The sequence below is a fragment of the Orycteropus afer genome, unplaced genomic scaffold (genome assembly GCF_000298275.1).
Source record: "Orycteropus afer afer isolate SDZICR_OR568_19922 unplaced genomic scaffold, OryAfe1.0 scaffold00123, whole genome shotgun sequence".
Classification (NCBI taxonomy): domain Eukaryota; kingdom Metazoa; phylum Chordata; class Mammalia; order Tubulidentata; family Orycteropodidae; genus Orycteropus; species Orycteropus afer.
Genome location: NW_006921710.1, coordinates 2,438,692 through 2,457,615, shown reverse-complemented (window position 1 = coordinate 2,457,615; position 18,924 = coordinate 2,438,692). Strand labels below are relative to the sequence as shown.

At 52.1% G+C, this 18,924-nt stretch overlaps 1 protein-coding gene across 1 annotated transcript; it reads right to left on the bottom strand.

Moving 5' to 3' along the window:
• Positions 1 to 673: 673 nt before the first annotated feature.
• FAM78A (family with sequence similarity 78 member A) lies at positions 674 to 17,285 on the bottom strand. Its single transcript, XM_007944216.2, has 2 exons — positions 16,963 to 17,285; positions 674 to 1,202 (listed from the first exon to the last, which is right to left on the bottom strand). The coding sequence occupies exons 1-2, from the start codon at positions 17,283 to 17,285 to the stop codon at positions 674 to 676; spliced, it is 852 nt and encodes a 283-aa protein (XP_007942407.1).
• Positions 17,286 to 18,924: the final 1,639 nt, after the last annotated feature.

The following is an 18,924-nucleotide window of genomic DNA, read 5'->3' as shown; positions in this document are numbered from 1 at the left end:
AAAGAAAGAGCAGCTGGTTTTAGGTCTAAACCTCCACCTGAGCCCCTCTTCCGGTTGCCCTGGGCAACCGGAAGAGGGGCTCCTGAGTCTCTCACCTCAGACCCAACCCCCTCTCCCACCACCTCTGACAGAAAGACCCAAAGTCCAGTAGAAAGGAGATCCTGCTTCCTTGTCCTGTTTCGTTTTTCCCTTTAAATTCAGCTTAAGGCAAAAGTTTGGCAAAGCGAGTCTACGTAAGGCCGCATGACAGAGGACAAGGGGGAGCCATGACAGGAAGACCCCTGCTCTCGGCAAATCACCCAGAGTGACATTGGGCTGACGGATCCATGGCCTCAGCTTCCTGCCTGGTGGGCTCCTCCCCCTCCCACCCCTGAACCTCATAGAGAGGAGTTAAAGAAAGAAAAAGAATGAAACCGTGAGAAAAGGAGAAGGAAGATGGAAGGTGATGACACTGATGGACGTATGTGGGGTTTGTCCCATTTGGGTCCCCCCCTCCCTGCAAGGAAGCGGGTTCTGAGAGAGCCGGGGGAGGCCATCTTGGGCATTAGCACAGTGAGATCCGTCCCGCTGGGAAAGGTAGAATGGTTGTATTTTGTTGAATGACAGAGTGTGTTTGGGTTCATTCTGAGCAATATTATTATTGGTGAGTCTGACTTAGCAGGTACCTTGGCTGTTACCGGTGCTTGGGCGGGATCACTACCATTGGGGGCCCATACTTGGGCCGCCACATGAGGACCTGTGCATCGTTGGCGTTGGGCTTGACAAGGGCGCTGGGTGGTATGGGCTCATTCTTGCTCAAGATCTTGGGCTGGTCCTGGGCGATAGGTTCCCGCAGCCGGGCCCGCTGGCCCAGGGGCCTATTGGGGTTCACCTCGATGCTGAGCTGCATCCGCCAGTGCAGTGTCTGCAGGATGATCATGTCGTTGGTTGAGGTGTTGGTGGCCACCAGCCAGGTGGTGAAGCTCTGGTCCCGGTAGATGTTGGTCAGTTTGGCCACATTGCTCTCACTAACCGGCACGGCCCACGTGACGCTGGGGTAGAAGTTGTCATTCATGCTGATGATGAACTTGGAGTCTCTTTTGGTGGGGCCCACGATGGTGCATGTCTCTGTGGTGTTGCCATACCAGGGGTAGTTCACCCCGTCTGAGTCACTGATGGCCTCAATCTTGCCCTCCTGGAGGTCTGGGAGCTCCCAGCTGGACCTGAGGACAAGGAAGGCCAAATGGTGTTCTCAATCACTCAACAAGGCTTTTCTGTGCCTCTAAGGCAGGCCAGGGACTGTCCTGGGTCCTAAGGATAGAGTATGGACAAAGCTGACCCCACCTCCTTTGTCCATGGGAGTGCTTGCCATCTCTGGGGACAGACAGTAAACAGATACCCGATATATTGGGTGAAGCGGGGCTCCCCCATACATAGCCCTCCTTGAAAGCCACATCCCCTTTTCTCATGCTATCTCCAATCAGTAACCCCCCAGGACTGAAATCATTTCAGATGGGGGCTGATCCTCACTGGACTTTGGGAGTAAAACGGTGGTTGGAGGAGCCTGGTTGTTGTCAACACTGGGAGCTGTGGTGCATGCTGGGAGCCAGGCTGAGTGGTATGCCCACCGGCTCACAGTGCTGGCCTCTAGACCTCAGATAGGGCAGAGACCACAGGGTCCCAGGCAGCCATGCAACATGTCAAAGGTGGGCAGGGTGGGTCCTGCTTTCACCTGCCCCAGAGTGGCAGCAAGCTTCCTTCTCTAGGGACAGACAGGAGGCTAGGGTCAGGAGATCTGAGGGTGATCCCTGGTCCCTCCACTAAGCAGCTGTGTGACCTCAGGAAAATGCCTGCCCTCTCTGGGCTTCAGTGTCCTAAGCCATGAAAGGGAAGGCTCCTGCTCCTTGCCCGCAGCACAGTGGTGAAAGGCACAGGAGCTAGGGCCTCCCAGAGCCCTCAGCACAGGGGGATGGGGGCTACTCTAACTGCCACAGCAACTGCCACGTGAAGGTCTGGGCTGCCCAGATTGCCCAGATTGTAGCCAGTGAAAAGACAGAGCTCCTGGGGCCTGCGGCTGAGCTAGCCCTCCCTTCCCCACCACCTGTCCGTCAGTTCGTGCTCACCCAGAAGCAGCAACACAGCTCCCATGGCCGGAAGGGCCTCTGTCTGGTTAGCACCCTTTTTTAGAGCATTAGAGAGAATTGGGGACAACCGGACCAGGGCCCTCTCAATGCTGGGCTCAGGGACAGCTTCATGCCAACTCCTGGACCGGACCACAGAGGAAGAATAAGAAGTCCTGGTGACACGATGGTTAAGGGATCAGCTACTAACTGAAAGGTTGGTGGTTTGATCCCACCAGAGGCGCCAAAGGAGAAACACCTGGCCATCTGCTTCCATAAAGATTAGAGCCAAGAAAATCCTGTGGGACAATTCTACCCTGACATGTACGGTCACCACGAGTCAAAATCGACTCGAGGGCAACGAACAACAAAAGAGAAAGAACAATCAAGAAAATGATTTTGCTCATTTTTCTGTCCATTTCATTGATATGCTCACAAATTAGGTAACTCTTGCCTAGAAGGCCATCTCCTGTCTGGCTTCAACCACGTCCAACTTCCAGGCAGCAGTTTATCCAAGCCCATGTTTCTAAAGCACGTACCACCAGTGCCCAAGGCCACGGAGTCCTCCCAGGACCCTGCCCCTGCAGCGCCAGAGCCAGCAGCAACTGGCCAGATGATGATAATGGCCGTTAGCCCAGGCGCTTCCATTCCACACCAGGGACAGGCCACAGCCAGGAAGGTGGGGTCCCTGTCTGAGTTTTTCAGAGGCTCTGTGCCTTTGTACCCCTGGTGACTCAGCATCTCCTCTGGGAAGGCACTCACTTCTGTCCTCTCACAGTAGATAGCACTTGCTTGGGCAAGCGTTTATTGGTTTGTTTTTAAAGGCACAAAGCGAACTTGCAAAAGGCACTCTGCTCACACCTCAGCCTCCTTTCCACTTCCAAAACTGAAGGGCTTGTTTTGGAGAGCGGGGCCTAGCGCCAGAACGGCCCTGCTCGCTCCACCTCTGAGCTGAGCTCGGGGTTTCCTTTTCTTTCCTCAGCTCCCAAATGCCTGAGCCCCAGCTCAGTCACAGGCAGGTGATGAGCATCACAAACTGGCAGATGAGTAGTGTCACATGTGGGGTATTACTCAGAGTAAGTGACCCTCACGTCAATGGTGTCATGTCTTCAAATCATCACAAGGCCAGTGTGGGTGCAGTCTGGTTCCCTATGGGCTCCCTCAGGTCCCAGGATGGCACAGACCAGTCCAGGATCCAGTCCCAGCACCAGCCACTAGCTTTGCGATCTTAGACTAGTCACAAACTCTTTGACCCTCTATTTCCTCATTAGCATGCTGTGGATCCTTTGCTGTTAAATCAATTCTGACTCAAGGAGCTCTGGTGGCACAGTGGTTATGTACTCAGCTGCTAACCAAAAGGCCCATGGTTTGAACCCACCAGCCCCTCTACGGGAGAACGATGTGGCAGTCTGCTTCCATAAAGGCTACAGCCTTGGAAACCCCATGGGGCAGTTCTAGTCTGTCCTATAAGGTTGCTATGAATCGAAAGCAACTCGATGGCAGTGGGTTTGGTTTGGTAAACTAGATAATCACACTCACCTAGCAAGGTTTCTGTGATGATCAAGTGCACATATATTGCAGAGTGCAGAGTAAACAACAAGAAGTGGAAAGTTCTGGAGGTCATTTGAAAGCTGTGCCTCTAACACGCACAGCTTTGTGATTCCTGATTGAATCTGAAGCCTTTTTAGTCTCATAAACAGTTTGGGATTATTTGTTGTTGTTGTTAGGTGCTGTCGAGTTGGTTCCAACTCATAGCAACCCTGTGTACAAGAGAATGAAACACCACTGTCTGGTAGTGCGTCCTCTTCAAAATCCTTGCTATACTTGAGCCCACTGTTGCAGCCACACTATGTCAATGCATCTCGTTGAGGGACGCTAAGTAGTGAGGAGCTCTGGTGGTGCAGTGATTAAAACATTTGGCTGTTAACCAAAAGGTCAGCAATTCAAATCGACCAGCTGCTCTGAGGGAGAAAGAAGTGGCAGTCTGCTTCCATAAAGATTTACCGACATGGAAACCCTATGGGCAGTTCTACTCTGTCCTGTAGGATCACTAGGAGTCAGAATCGACTCAATGGCAGTGGGTTTGATTTGGTAAGTGGTGAATGCCATAAAGTTGCTGCCTCTTGCATGTCCTATAAGATTTCCTGCTATTTGCTCTGAAATGACCTTGGACTTCAAGGCAGACCCTCAATTCTTTGCTACATGGGGTAAAGGTTTGAGCTTGGATCTAGGCCTCTGTCTGGTGAGGAGATAACATCCCACCTGGGATGGGCCCTAGGGGATGCAATCACTGAACACAGTCGGCTGCCCACTGGCAGGTTGGAGGTTTCCGTCCACCCCCAGGCCGCTCAGAAGAAAGGCCTGGTAATCTGCTTCCAAACAAATAAGCCACTGAAAACCCCAAGGGGTCTAGTTCTACTCTGACATGGTGACGTGGGTCACCATGAGTCAGAATCAACTCAACAGCAACATCCAGGTACCCACATGCAGATGCAACCGAAAAGCACAAGCAGAGCTCTCGGCAGGAAGCGGGGCCAGAAGCCCTCAGCCAATGTATCTGTTTGGGGGCAGGGGTGGGAATTTTGTAAATAAGTTCAAGCCTGCCTGTTTCTGCCGCCCAGGAGTTCACAGGCTTTGCTCTTAACCCCCCACCCCACCAGCCTTCTTCCCAGATCCAAGTGTCTGTTGGACACACCACAGTGAGCAGAAGCACTCATCTCGCTTCTTCCCCTTTTATCCTCCCGCTGGCCCTGCTAGTCTTCAAGGCAGGGCTGCTTACAGAATTTGCAGGGCCTAACAGTTAAGCACTCAGCTCCATGGGAGAGGTCTACTTCTGTAACGATTACAGCCTAGGAAACCCTATGGGGCAGTACTACTCCATCCCATGAGGTCATCATGAATCGAAAATCAACTCCATGGCATCAAACAACAAGTGCAAAGTAAGAACACGGCATCTTTGTTCAAAAAGGGTTAAGAATTTTAACACGGTAACAGCAGAGCACTAAATCATGCCCAGGGCCCTATGCCACCACCCACAAAACTGGCCTACTGCACTCCCACCCTCATTCTCATTGGTGTGGGAACCCACAGGGCAGCAGGCAAGTCCAGGGTTGTACCTGGAACTCAGCATGCTTCCTGAGGCCCCTCACATCATTTCTGAAATGGACTCCTCAGCTTTCTTCAATGCCCCATTCCTGCCATGTTCCTATCCGTCCACTTACTAGAGCACCTACATCAATGCTGGCCACAATACCATGCCCAAGATGGGCTGAGCCACTGTCCCTGTCAGCTCTACACCCTCCAGGCCCCCAGTGTCATCCTGGACTTGCCCTCCCACTTCTGGATTGGCCCTTTGTCCTCCGTCTTCACTCAGCCTCAACTCCTCTCTCCCTGGGAGTCCTGCAGCCTCCACTCCTGCCCAACCATCTATCTGTTCTCCTCCAGCAACTCCAGGGCACTTTTAAAACACAAATCCAACCTATTGTTGTTCCTCCCTCCAATGTTAAACTCACATGGCTCCCCATTGCCCTTACAGCCAGACGCTGTTAATGCCTGTTGTAGTTAAGGTTGTGTGTCAACTTGGCTGAACCTGGTTTTGAGTGGCTGGGCAACTAGTTGTAGTTATTCCCCGTGATGAGACTGGCAATCAACTCCATGGTGAAATCTGCCATGAGCAGCTGAGTAGCTCCTTTAGGGATATGGTCTTTTTCCACATAAGGAGAAGCTTTGGGAATGTTCTGCAGCTTTCTGGCATGCTTGGACCCTGCATGTAGCCCAGTCTTTATTTAGCAGCCTGCCATGTTTCCTGCTGATCTTGGGACTGTCTCTGGACTTGAACTAGTGGCCTGCTGTGTTGTGTGGTGATATTGGGACTGTGCCATTTTATTTGTCAACCTTGGGCTTCTTAGCCTCAGCAGCCAGCAGCTGCCTGAGTGAAGAGGCACCTCTAGCTCCAGTAGTCCAGGAGCAAGAGGCAGAGCTGAAGCCCAAGATTGAGGAGCTTTCATCCAGCCCCTAGAGTTTAGCTATGAACTTGGACTTCTAGCCTCCAAAACTGTAAGAGAATAAACTCGTGTTTCTTAAAGTCACCCATTTGTGGTATTTTCTGTTAGAGCAGCACTAAACCACAAAAAAACAAATTCACTGTCATTGATTCTGATTCATAGAGACCCCCTTTGGGTTTCCGAGGCAGTAAATCTTTATAGAAGTAGATTGCTCCATCTTCCTTCTGCGGAGCAGCTGGTGGGTTTGAACCGTCAACCTTCTGGTTAGCAATCAAATGACTTAGGCACTGCAGCACCTGAGCTCCTTAGAGCAGCACTAACCAAAGCCAAACCAAACTCACTGCCGTAGAGTCTATTCTGACTCATAGTGACCCCTCCTTGGGTTTCTGAGGGTGTATCTCTACAGAAGTAGATTGCCCAGTCTTCCTTCCAAGGAGTGGCTGGTGGGTTTGAACCTCCAGCCTTCTTGTTAGCAGTCAAGTACCTTAGGCACTATGCCACCAGAGCTCCCAGAGCAGCACTAAAGGTAACCAAAACAATGCCCAAAGCCTTGCCCACCTCACCAGCCTCTGTGCATGCTCCCCTGGTCACCCCATGCCTTGCACTGCCCTTGCCAGGCTCCAGATGTCTTTTTTAGTTACCCTGATGGACCTTCCCACCCCCCATCTCTGAGCCTTCTACCAGGGCATCCCCCTTCCCTTGCTCTTTCCCCTCCTCCTCCTCCTGCCCAAGTACTCAGCTCTGGAGTCACCACCCTGGGGAGGCCAGGTGCCCCCTCTGGATGCCACTGGATCCCGGGACTGCTTCTTCTTGACAAATGCACAACTGTGATTAAATAACTAAGCAGGCATCTGTCTAAGACCTCTTTTCCAGAGAGACCGTAATAACCAAAAGGGCAGGGCCCTATCTGTCCTGCTGACGAAAAGATCTCCAGGATCTATCATTGTGCCTGGCCCAGAATCAGAGCATAATCAATGCTGTGGCTTGATCAATGACTGTCAGCAACATGCAGGACCACAAGGGGGGCTCTGTGGCGAGTTTAGGGTGCCCTAAGTTGCTCAGAGACTCTGCTTGTAGAATTTTCTCAGCCTGGAGCAGTTACAGCTGGAATAGCCACCCATCCCTCAAACAAAACCAAACTCTCTGCTGTCGAAGTCTATATGACTCACAGCGACCCCTCCTTGGGTTTCCGAGGTGGTATCACAACGGAAGTACATTGCCCAACCTTCCTTCTGAGGAGTGGCTGGTGGGTTTGAACCACTAGCCTTCTGGTTAGCAGTCAAATGCCTACACCATGTTCTACACTATACCACCAGAGCTCCCCACCCATCCCTGGGTGGCTCTAAATGTTAACATGCTCAGCTGCTAACTGAAAGGTTGGACGTTCAAGTCCACCCAGAAGCACTTTGGGAAAAAGGCCTAGCAATCTACTTCTGAAAATCAGCCACTGAAAATGCTGTGGTGCCCAGTTCCACTCCGACAGCCATGGGGGCGCCCAGAGTCAAGTGAACCGACAGAACCTAGGTTGGGATGGCCATCCCTGCAGCAATACCAGTGAGATGGGAGATGTCCCCTGAGGGCACCGCATGTGCTGGGAACTGTACTTCAATTCACTCAGGGAGCCAGGGTTGTGGGGCATATGCTAGAGAGGAGACTTGGAGAAGCTGAGACGCTGGTCCACGGTCACACAACTGGGAAGGAGCTGGTCACACAAGCTGGGCGAGCTCTTACCCACATGGCCTCTAACTGACTCTCACATACACACACCCAGAAGTGTGACTGACCGTGAATCTGAAGAGGTGGAGAGGCCTGTCCTGGAGGCTGGAGGTGGGGCTGAGGCTGCTGTAGACAGGGTACCCACAGGCTTGGAGAAGAATCAACCTGGTGGGGGCGCCCAGGCTCAGGGCTCCAGGCCCAGCCACTAGCAGGGAGGGGTGTGAACGAATCCAGGGCTGCTCAGAGGCTTTGGGAGGCAGAGAGAGGAAGCAAGTAATGTCACTCCTGAAGCCTAGGAGCTATTGTTGTTGTTGTTGTTATGTGCTGTCGAATGGGACCGACTCATAGCGACCCCTCCTTGGGTTTCCGAGGCAGTATCACTATGGAAGTAGATTGCCCCATCTTTCTTCCGAGGAGTGGCTGGTGGGTTTGAACCTCCAGCCCTCTGGTTAGCAGTCAAGTGCCTTAGGCACTACACTACCAGAGCTCCTAGGAGTAGGCAGACAGAAAGAAGCACACCTTTCACAGCTTTTGGGGGAAGAATCCCATAGGAAGTTTCCAGTCTTTTTAATAACTACACAATAGTCCTACTCTGTGCCAGGAGGTGGACCAGAGCCTGGGGAGGGCCCCTTTGGTTGGAACTCATTTCCCATCTATTAACTTTCTGGGTCACTGGGCTCCCTCTAACTACTGCTAACCACTACACTACATCCCCAGAGCTCCCCACCCATCCCTGGGCCAAAGAACCAGGTTCTGGATTTTGAGCCACAAGACCCAAGTCTACTTCCTTTCAGTGTTTCCCAAACTTCGTGTCTCTTTCTCGTTTTTGTCCTATCTATCTACACATCACCTTTACTGTTAGTAACTCAATTTTTTCCCTTAAATTGAGTTGCTTTTTTAAAAACTCAACTTAGTTTTAAAAAACCAGTTGCCCTCAAGTCAACTCCAACTCATGATAACGCCATGTGTACAAGCTGTAGTATTTTTGTCACTATAACATTCCTCAACAACAGTTGAAACCGGTTTTAATTTCTGGTGACCCCATGTGTGTCAGAGTAGACTTGTGCGCCATAGGGTTCCAGCGAATGATCTTTCAGAAGCAGACCACCAGGGCTTTTTTTGGAGGTCCCTCTGACGTACTTGAACCCCCGACCTTCCAATCAGCAGCCGAGGTACTCGCACCACCCAGGGACTCCCAGTTTGGTTTAGACTCTCTACGAAACAACACCTGTAAAATACCAGGTCTGATATTCTAGTCACACATATTGTCTAACACACATTAAATAAATGTGTTGCTTTAAAACAAAATTTAGCTGTAAGCCTCCCCTAAGATGCTGTCACCTACCACAAGTGGCTTCAGTTCCAAACTTCAAGGAAAGTTTTTATACATAAGGGCTTGAGGCTCCAGGGTAAGAGACCTACCCAAGGGCACGTAGTTCTTCTTCCCAGCACTGGCTTCTCTCCCCTCACACTGGCCAGATGGGAACTTATTATCTCAGTTGGTCCCAATTTTACAGATAGGGAAACTGAGGCCCAGGGGAGCCCTTCCAGAGCAAAGACCAGAATCTGGTTTCCTGACTCCTGCCTTATGCTGCCACCCTGGGCTGGCCCTTTCCACCAAACAGGTTACCAGGCTCCTCCCAGCCCAGCTCCCCCAGCTCCCAGCCCACACACCCAAGGGAGGGGCCCGAGGTTTGGCCTCCCTGCTGCCTCAGCAGCTGCGCTGGGCCTTCTCTCCCCCCGCCCCCCAACCAACCCCACTCCTTCTGGGCCCCAGCCACCCTCTTCCTGCCAGTCTCATCTCTTCTCCAGGCCACAGCCCTGGGGCCCTGGGGTGTAACACCAGGAGGAAGGGGCCAACAGTGTCTGTTTAATTTTCTAGTTATAAAATATGTACTTTTTGTTTAAACAGGAAAAAAAAATCAAGTCCTAAAGAGTATATAAAGTGAAAAACGAAAGCACTTTGTGCCTCCCCTCCTCCCACTCTGAGGTTACTCACCGCACAACCGTTTGGTATATATCCTGCCAGACCTTTCTCTCTGCATCAACACACGGTACATGTTCCCACTTTGAGTGTTTTAACAAAAGTTGGCTCTTACCCTACCTGCTGTTGTACAACTTTCGGGCTTTTTTTCTTTTAATTTAACAAAAAATATCATTTTTCTCTCATGTAGACCAACTTCACCATGTTTAGCTGCCATATTGTGTTCTGCACTGTAGATGGACCAAAAGTTAATCCCCTATTGACGGGTGCTTGATTTGTTCCTGAAATTTTACTGTGAGGAACAGTGCTGCACTTAACATCTTTGCACCTATCTCTTTATGTTTCTGTTCTGTCACATTTATTCACTAATTCATTTGTTCAGTAGATTACTGTATGCCTACTCTATGCCAGGGAGCTCTGGTGGCATAGTGCCTAAAGCACTTGACTGCTAACCAGACGACTGGCGGTTCAAACCCACCAGCCACTCCTCAGAAGGAAGGTTGGGCAATCTACTTCCGTAGTGATACTGCCTCAGAAACCCAAGGAGGGGCCGTTATGAGTCAGATCTGACTCAACGACGGTAGTGCGTTTGGTTTTGTTTTTTTCACTAACTGAAGGGTTGGAGCTTCAAACCCACCCAGAGGCACTTCAGAAGGAAGGCCTGGTGACTTGCTTCTAAAAGTTCGTGGCCTTGAAAACTCTGTGGAACAGTTCCGCTCTGCACACGTGGGGTCACCACCATGAGTCACAATGACTTGACAGCAATAGGATTTGGTTTTCCCCAACACTGACTAGTAGTATTTTTTTCACTTTGACCCAGATCGGATCACAAGGAAAGGATCTCAGTCTTTCATTTGCTATCTGCCTGATGACTGAGGCTGATTTCTCTGGGAGCAGATAGCTCTTGTTTTGGCCACTTGGACGATGAGTGAGGGTTAGAGTGATTGCTTGGCTGGGCTGGTCCAGGGGGCGTTCCTTTTGGTCTGTCCTGCCTCCCTCACTTCCTCCCACCCCAGAGCCTTGAAGCAAGCACTTCCCTCCCCACCCCTGGCTTTGCCCTCTGCTCAGCCCTGAAATTGGTGGGGGCCTCCTTCCGCTCACAGAGAGGAAGTCTTGTCCACAATTGTTCTATGCAGAGCCACTGCTCAGGAAGAGGCCATGTGGTCACCAGGGACATTCCCCGTGTCAGGTCCCCAGATCCTCTGGAACTGAGCAAGGCTCCTTGGATAAGCTTCAGGTCACAGAAGCCGTTTCTTCATCATAAAATGAGAACCTCATGAAGTCCTGAGGAGGACACAATGAGAAGACAGAGTAGAGTGCTTTCCTCACATTATCTCTGGCCCCTCCACCCCTGCCTCTCAGAGCTCCGTGACATCCAAAGTCACCAGCTCTGGCTAGGCCTTCCCGCCGCAGGACTCTCACACTAGAGACAGAGCTCTAACACCCAGGAGCAGGGATAACAGAAACCAACAAACACAACACTGCACCAACCTTGAAGCTGCCTCTTTGCCAGCCATTTCACAATGGATAAGAAACCATTGATAATTATCAGTAGTATATTAAGTTAAGTACTCGACTGCTAACCAAAAGGTCAGGGGTTCAAAGCCACCAGCCAGTCTGCAAGAGAAAGAGGTGGCAGTCTGCTTCCACAACAATTACAGCCTAAGACACCAGAGGGGGCATTTCTACTCTGTCACATGGGATTGCCATAAATCAAAAATCGACTTAGCAGCACCCAACACCAATACCAACAGCAAAGTGTACTATTAATAGCAATTAAGTACTGAGCACTCCCCATGCAAGCACTAAGCGCTGTGTTAAGCCCTCACTAAGCATTATCTCATTTAACACTCCTATGCAGGAGCTCGGGAGCTCTGGTAGCATAGTGCCTAAGGCACTTGACTGCTCACCAGAAAGCTGGCGGTTCAAACCCACCAGCCACTCCTCGGAAGGAAGGTTGGGCAATCTACTTCCGTAGTGATACTGCCTCAGAAACCCAAGGAGGGGTCACTATGAGTCGGGTCTGACTCGATGGCAGATAACAACAACAACAACATGCAGGAGCGCCTAAGACATTTAACTGCTAACCAGAAGGCTGGTGGTTCAAACCCACCAGCTGCTCCTCAGAAAGAAGACTAGGCAATCTACTTCTGAACCATCTCGGAAACCCAGTGGAGGTTGCTATGAGGTGGAATCGACTTCATGGCAGTGAGGTTTTTTTTTTTTTTTTTCCCTGTGCAGAAGTTATTATCCCACCTTGTAGATGGGAAGAATGGGACTCAGGAGAGGAGACTGGGATCCAAAGCTCAGTCATGGCACAGGGAGAGGGACTGTCACCCCAAAGAGACCTTTTCCACTTGAGCTGCTCTCTCCACCCCACCCCACCCCACCACTGGCCCCACCCTAAGTCTGCCCTTTGATAGACTCCTGAGCTATATACTGGCCTTGACCTTGGCCTTGGGCTAGGTTCCCTGGGAGCCAGAGAAGGGCACACTAGAGGCAACCTGAAGCATCTCCCACACAGCCAAGAAATTGTGACTTGTCACTTAGAAGCTTCTGTGCCAGCTGACAGGTGGCGGTTGAGGAATTGCGGAGGACGGGGCTGTGGGGGCAGGTGTCTCCAACAGTTTGGAGGGGGGATGGCTTTAAAAGCAATGTGGGTTGGACCCAAAACCGTATAGAACCTTCTCAAGCTGGCACGGAGAACCACATCACTTTACAGCTCTCCTCTGTAAAAGTCAGGGTGTTACTGAGATGGTGCTTCTTAGTATTTCATTTCAAACATTTCAAATGCAGAATGTCATTCTAAAATGTTCACCTCCTGGATTAGAGATTAATCTCAAACTGGGATAAAGTTTGGGGGTATTACGGATTTCAGTTAAGTATATGGAATGAGTATTTTGAATAGAGCCCTTGCAAAGAACAAAAGTCCTAATCTAGCATTTGCCACCTGGCGGTTCCCACTGGGGGCCACTAAAGCTCAGTGTGTGGGTTTAATGTTTCAAATTGTTTGGGGCTAGTCCAGTGGTTTTCAACCTGGGGCAGTTTCGTACTTCCCTCCCTTCCCCCCACCAGGGGCCATCAGACCATGTCTGGAGGGAAGGGCGGTACAATTAGCATCTAAGGGTTAAAGGCCAGGGAGGCCGCTAAACATCCTACAAAGCCCAGTACAGCCGCCCTCTACCACAATGATGTCGCTCTGATTCAGGCACCAAAAAAAAAAAAAAAAAAAAGCAAAGCCATTGAGTCAAGCAGCTCTGGTAGTGCTGTGGTTAAAGCATTGGGTTGCTAACCAGATGGTCAGTGGTTCGAACCCACCAGCCACTACAAGGGAGAAAGATGAAGCAGTCTGCTTCCATAAAGATTTGTTGTTGTTGTTGTTATGTGCCATCGAGTAGGCCCCTCCCTGGGTTTCCAAGGCAGTATCACTACGGAAGTAGATTGCCCCATCTTCCTTCCGAGGAGTGGCTGGTGGGTTTGAACCGCCAGCCTTCTGGTTAGTAGTCAAGTGCCTTAGGTACTATGCTACCAGAGCTCCTTGGAAACCCTATGGGGCAGTTCTACTCTGTCCTATTGGGTCACTGTGAATCAGAATTCACTCGATTGCAGTGGGTTTGGTTTCTTTTGGTTCTGGCCTTCAAATCAATTCCAACTCACAGCAGCTGGGCTGGTGATTTCCGGCCAGCCCCACCAACTCATCACATTTTACTTTCTTTCACGCCATTGTGGCTTAAAAACACCAAAAATAGTAGTTATCACAGGAGGTTTGGGGTAGGGGAAATGGGAAGAGTTTTCAGATCACATCTAAATACTTCTATTTACATTCCAGGAGGAGGAGGAGGAGGAGGAGGCTGAGACCAGGCTTCTTCTAAATGACAAGGTCTTTTCCAGAGAATGCTGGTTGAATGTAGACTCTGCTTAGGGACCAGCCTCTTGTCTGGAGGAACCTGGTATGTGACCATTCAGTTTCTTATTATGATTTTGTTGAGTAAAACCAATAAAACCCAAACTCATAGCGACCACTCCTTGGGTTTCCGAGGCGGTATCACTACAGAAGTAGATTGCCCCATCTTCCTTCTGAGGAGTGTATGGTGGGTTTGAACCACCAGCCTTCTGGTTAGCAGTCAAATGCCTTATGAAGCAGCCACCATTTCAGCCACGTGGTCATCACTTACACTGCTCCTGCCACTGATTCTTCTCAGCAACCTATGGGGAACCTGTATTCTTGTTCCCACTTCACAGATGACAGAAGCTCCAAAAAGTGACTTGTCAGGGCCCCAGAGCTAGTGTTGGGAGATACCTGAGCCTGAGCCCACTGGCCTCTCCATGCCACCCCACCCAGGGAACCTCAAAGTCTGCCCTCTTCCTGTTGTTATGTGCCGTCGAGTCAAACCCGACTCATAGAGACCCCTCCTTGGGTTTCCGAGGCAGTATCACTACGGAAGTAGGATTGCCCAACCTTCCTTCCGAGGAGTGTCTGGTGGGTTTGAACCGCCAGCCGTCTGGTTAGCAGGCAAGTGTCTTAGCCACTATGCTACCAGAGCTCCCGCCCTCTTCCTAGGTCAGTCCTATTCCAAGACTATGAGTGAACCTGGGGAGAATGAGATGTGCCCCATGCAGAGGGCAGGACATGGGAGGGGCCCAGAACTGAAGGACACTTCCGGAGAAGGGGAAAAGAACAAAGAGCTCATAGGGGAAGAATAGAGAAGAAAGAAAATGGCCTTTTACCATTTGAAATTCAAATCATTCATGATTTACATTATTTTAAACATTTGAAAAGTCAGGGGGTAGGCCCCTTGTGAAAGAGGAAGGCCTAGGTTGGAGAGAAAATGCATGACAATGACTAATTAACATTTGGCCCAATTCTGTAGTTTCAACCAAGATCCCCAGCTCCTTACAGATACCATGGCTCACTCTCCATCTGGTAGAATCAGCATCACATAATGATAACATTAAAGATGATAACAACTTATATTAAGCATTTACTGTAGCCTGGCATAGTGCTGACTGCTTGGCAAGGGTTGCCTTGAGGAATTATCACAATAAGTAATGGGGTAAGGATAAGTATTAGCTCCAGTTTGCAGTTGAGAAGACTAAGGCTCAAAGTGGCTCCAGAACTGCCTAGAGTCAAACCCCTGGAAAGCGAGAGAGGCTGGACTCCTGCCCAGGTCTGCTTGCCTGCAGAGTCTAAGCATATACTAGATCTTACAAGGAACCAAGGACTTGCCCAGTAAGCACAAGGTCATCTCGGGTCTCCCGACTCTCATGCCTGGATCCAGCAATGGTGCCCAAATGTATGCAGGGCCACCAAACAGAGAACAAGTCCTGAGTGCCTGAAGAGATCTCTCACCCCTGCTGCACAAATGGGGAAGCTGAGGCTCCAGGAGGGACCCCAAGATGCAGAGCCAGCGAGATAGAATCAGGTCTGTAGCTGGGGCTGTGTGATTCTGCTCTTGGCCTTTTCCCCTGCTCCTGCATCGGTCTCATTAGCCTCTGGTCCCTTTAATTCTCTCCAAGCTTTCTTCCTTCTAGCAGCTGTAGCTCTCCAAGTTCAGAAGGACCCTCTGGCTTCCCTACCCTTTCTAGGGAAGAAATTAAGTTTTAGCCTGAAAACACCACAAAAACCTTTGTTTCTTGACAATTGTCCTGGAAGCCTTGCAAAGTCCCAGATAGCTTCTGGGCTTAAGGCTTAAGGTGTGTGAAGGTCCACACCAAATAACTGAGAATAATATCCACTCCTTCTTGGAAATGGAAAGTCAACCCCTAGCATGAACAACCGGAAATGTATTAACAGTTGCTTTTGAGAACTGAGGGACTTGGGTGGAGGAATCAGGTTGATGGTGCAGACCCAATGAGTGTCTAGACCTGTCCCACATGTACCTTCTCTGGGGTAATCATGGATCTACCCTCATGTTGAGTTTTACAATGATCCTCCTGTTTACAACTTCAAAGTCAGTAAGTGGAGAAGCCAAAAGGTGTGGGGTCCTGCCACTCCCATCCCCACCCCAATTCCCTCTTTATAGGTGGCCCATGAAGTTCTTAAATCAGTGAAAAGTTCCAACTCCTGGAGAAATTCATGTCCCTCACTTGTAGAACAAGAAAGTGAGGCCGCGTAGGGTGGAAGTTGAGAGAGAAGCTAGGGGCAGTGCCCGGGCTAGTCGCAGGGTTGGGTAAGGTCAGAGAGGCTGCCCCTTAAGGGCCTGCTCAGCACTCTCAGAAGGGGCCTCTCATACTTGGAAACTAATTTTTACAGACTCTGTCAACAACTGTCCTCTTCCTAGTGGTCTTAGAGTGGGACTTCAAGTCAAGTCCCTTCCCCTTCTTCCTACATCCAGGATATGGGGCCAGGGGGTAGGCCAGAAAATAAGACCCAGGGTCCCAGTGTCTTGCATGGAGGTCTACAGCAGTCCAGGAACATTTCAGAGACCAGGCTGTAGAGAAGAGGCCAATGGGCTCCTAGTTAAGGCCTTTGAGACACTCACATTTGAGGTCTGTGTAAGTGGCCTTCTGCCTTGGAAAGAAGAACTCTACATTGTGAAGCTAATAAGGTTTCTAAAACTAATCCTTCTCTCAAACAAAACACTGTTTTGAACAGCAAAGCATTTCCTCAGGTTCTAATGTGCATTTGAAAATGCCAGCGGGCCAAGTTCAGGCCCAAGCACAAAGTACTATAAAACTTTAAGGACCAAGTTCAGGCCCAACTACCATACACAGTAAAACATTAGAGGCTTCTGAGGGTCCCTCTCTCCGTCCCTGACTAGCTTCCACGTGTTCCCAGAGGCAGCGCCGTGGCCTCTCTTTGATGACCCCTGATGGCACCAACGCTCCAGATGGCACACTCGCTTTGCCAAAGAGGCACAGGGCACAGAGTTCCTGTGCTTTCTCAGCATTGTGCAGGGCCTGAGGGCAGGAACCCCGGGGCCAGGGGCAGTGCGAGGGACGGTCCTAGAGCTACCACCCCAATCTGGATACACAGGCAAACCCTCCACAGAGTCACCTGGCCAAGGGAGACTCAGAAGCCACTTCCGCACGTACCTCCCTAAAGTGTCTCCCTGACCCAGTCTCTGCAACCCACCCCCCCCCCCCCCCCATCCCCAGGCCTCCAAGCCCTCCACCCACCCAGCAGTGCACAGCACTGGCTCCTGAGCAGGGTACTCACATGCCCTGATCCCCATACTGGTTGTAGAACTCCATGTGGCTGCATGCCTGAATCCAGCCAACTATCCAGGTCTCCTTCTTGGGGATCGGGGGCATGACGACTTGGGCAGAGGCCCGGAAGTGGGGTGTGCGGTAGCGGAGCACCACACTGGAGGACTCATCGATGCTGGTGGGGATGGGGTCGATAGAGGCTTTCACGTCAATCACCGTAATACCTTCCCGGAAGACTTTGGCTTTGCCGCCGATGCTCTGAATACAGCCCATGGCACAGAGGACCGCTCTGATCTCCAGAGAAGGCCAGCAATCCCAGGGAAAACCAGGCATTGAAAGGATCGAGGCTGCCGGACCCAGTGCAGAGGGCTCGCCAGTCTCAAAGCTCAAGATCGATATCCATAGGATAGAAAATTCACCGAGTAGAGGAGGTCTTGCATATCACTACCTTGGACTTGTTTATAAATAAGGATTTTGTTGCATTTCAGGAGCCCTGGGCTCGCTCTTCTCCTCCGAGCAGTGGACAAAAATCACCGATATGCTCTGGGTTAAAAAAAGAGAAAAGTTTGGAGTTTAATGGATAATCATGTTGTTCGGACATCCAGCCCTTCAGCGGCTCATGCGCGGGCGACGCAGGTCGGAGACGCTCCTCAAAGTCTTCGGATGAAGAAGGCGACTGCTGGTTGTCACATAAATAAGAAAAGCTCAGTTGCCTGCGCGGTCCCGCCACCCTCTCTGCAGAAAACCGACTTCCTGCCCTTCTGCCTTCCGCACGCGCTCGCGGGCACACACACCCGGCAGCTCGCCCGGACGCCGAATCAATTAAAGAGCAGTTTCTGTTCAATCAGCGAAGATCCAAGCAAGCCCCCGGCGAGCGCCAACCGGCGGCTTCCAGGAGCCGAGCGCCGGGCTCTGGCCGCTAGCGGGGTCCCAGAGGAGCCCAGCGCAGTTCGGGTCCCGTCGGAGCCCACTCGCTGGCGCGAGCAGAGGTGCGGGCCGGACGCCCCCACGCGGGCTCGCCGCGTCCCACCCGCCGCCGATCGCCCGCGGCGCTGATGGTCGCCTCGCCGCTACCGCTGTCGCCGGTGTGGGCCTCGGGGCTCCGTTCTGGCCGCTGCCGCCTGTTTCACTGCGGCCGCCCGAGGACCTGGTGGGAGGTGGAAGAGACAGGGCGTCAGAGCCCGTCTCAAAGTTGAGCCGAACTTTGCTGCGGGGGGCGGCGGGGACGCGGCGACGGTTGTGCGCTGGGCGCAGGCTGCAGAGCTGACGGCGCAGCTCTGGGCGGTCTCCCCGGAGGCGGCGGCCCCCCCGCCCGCCCCGTCAGTGGCGGCCTCACGACTGCGCGCACCAGCGAATAATCGCTGCCCGTGACATATCCGCTGACAGCCTCCCCGCCTCGGGGTAGGGTAGGGGGCGACGGGTTTGCACTGCAGTGGGCCGCGTGGACTTGCTGAACCCAGCACTGCCCGCCCCCCACACATACACACATCGCGGCCAGCGCCTGGCGCGGGTTCCCTGGGCAGTTTCCTCCTGCCCCCTGGGGGCGCAGTGACCCGCAGTCCAGCCAGATCGGGCGCGCGCCCCTTCAGGGGCAGGGTACCCACGCACCCTGAGGGCGCGATGCCCCCACCCCACCTTACCCTACCCCCACCTGGCTAGGGCGCCAGCCCAGAGCGGTCCCAGATCCCTGCGCGTCCAGAGCGCGAGCCGCTGCCAGGGAACTTTGGCGCGCGCGCTCCCACCCGGGCAGCGAAGCCGACTCACCTGCCCGCAGCTGCCCTCCGGACGCCCCTGAACCTGAAGCCCGCAGCCAGGCGACTTCGGCCCCCCGGGGATACGTTCTCGGGGCGCCCCCACCCCCTTTCCCGGGCAGTGTCCTTTGGCTCTACAGGGGTCTGGGGCCAGCGTGGGCGCCCCGCCCTTGCTCCCCCACCTCCTTGCTCGGGGCTGCTTGGGGGTGGCCCGGGGCAGA

Coding starts and splice junctions, on each gene's coding strand:
- FAM78A (XM_007944216.2), bottom strand. CDS start 17,285: ATGCCTGGTTTTCCCTGGGATTGCTGGCCTTCTCTGGAGATCAGAGCG. Junction 1,203..16,962: donor CAGTATGGGGATCAGGGCAT/GTGAGTACCCTG, acceptor CCTTGTCCTCAG/GTCCAGCTGGGAGCTCCCAG.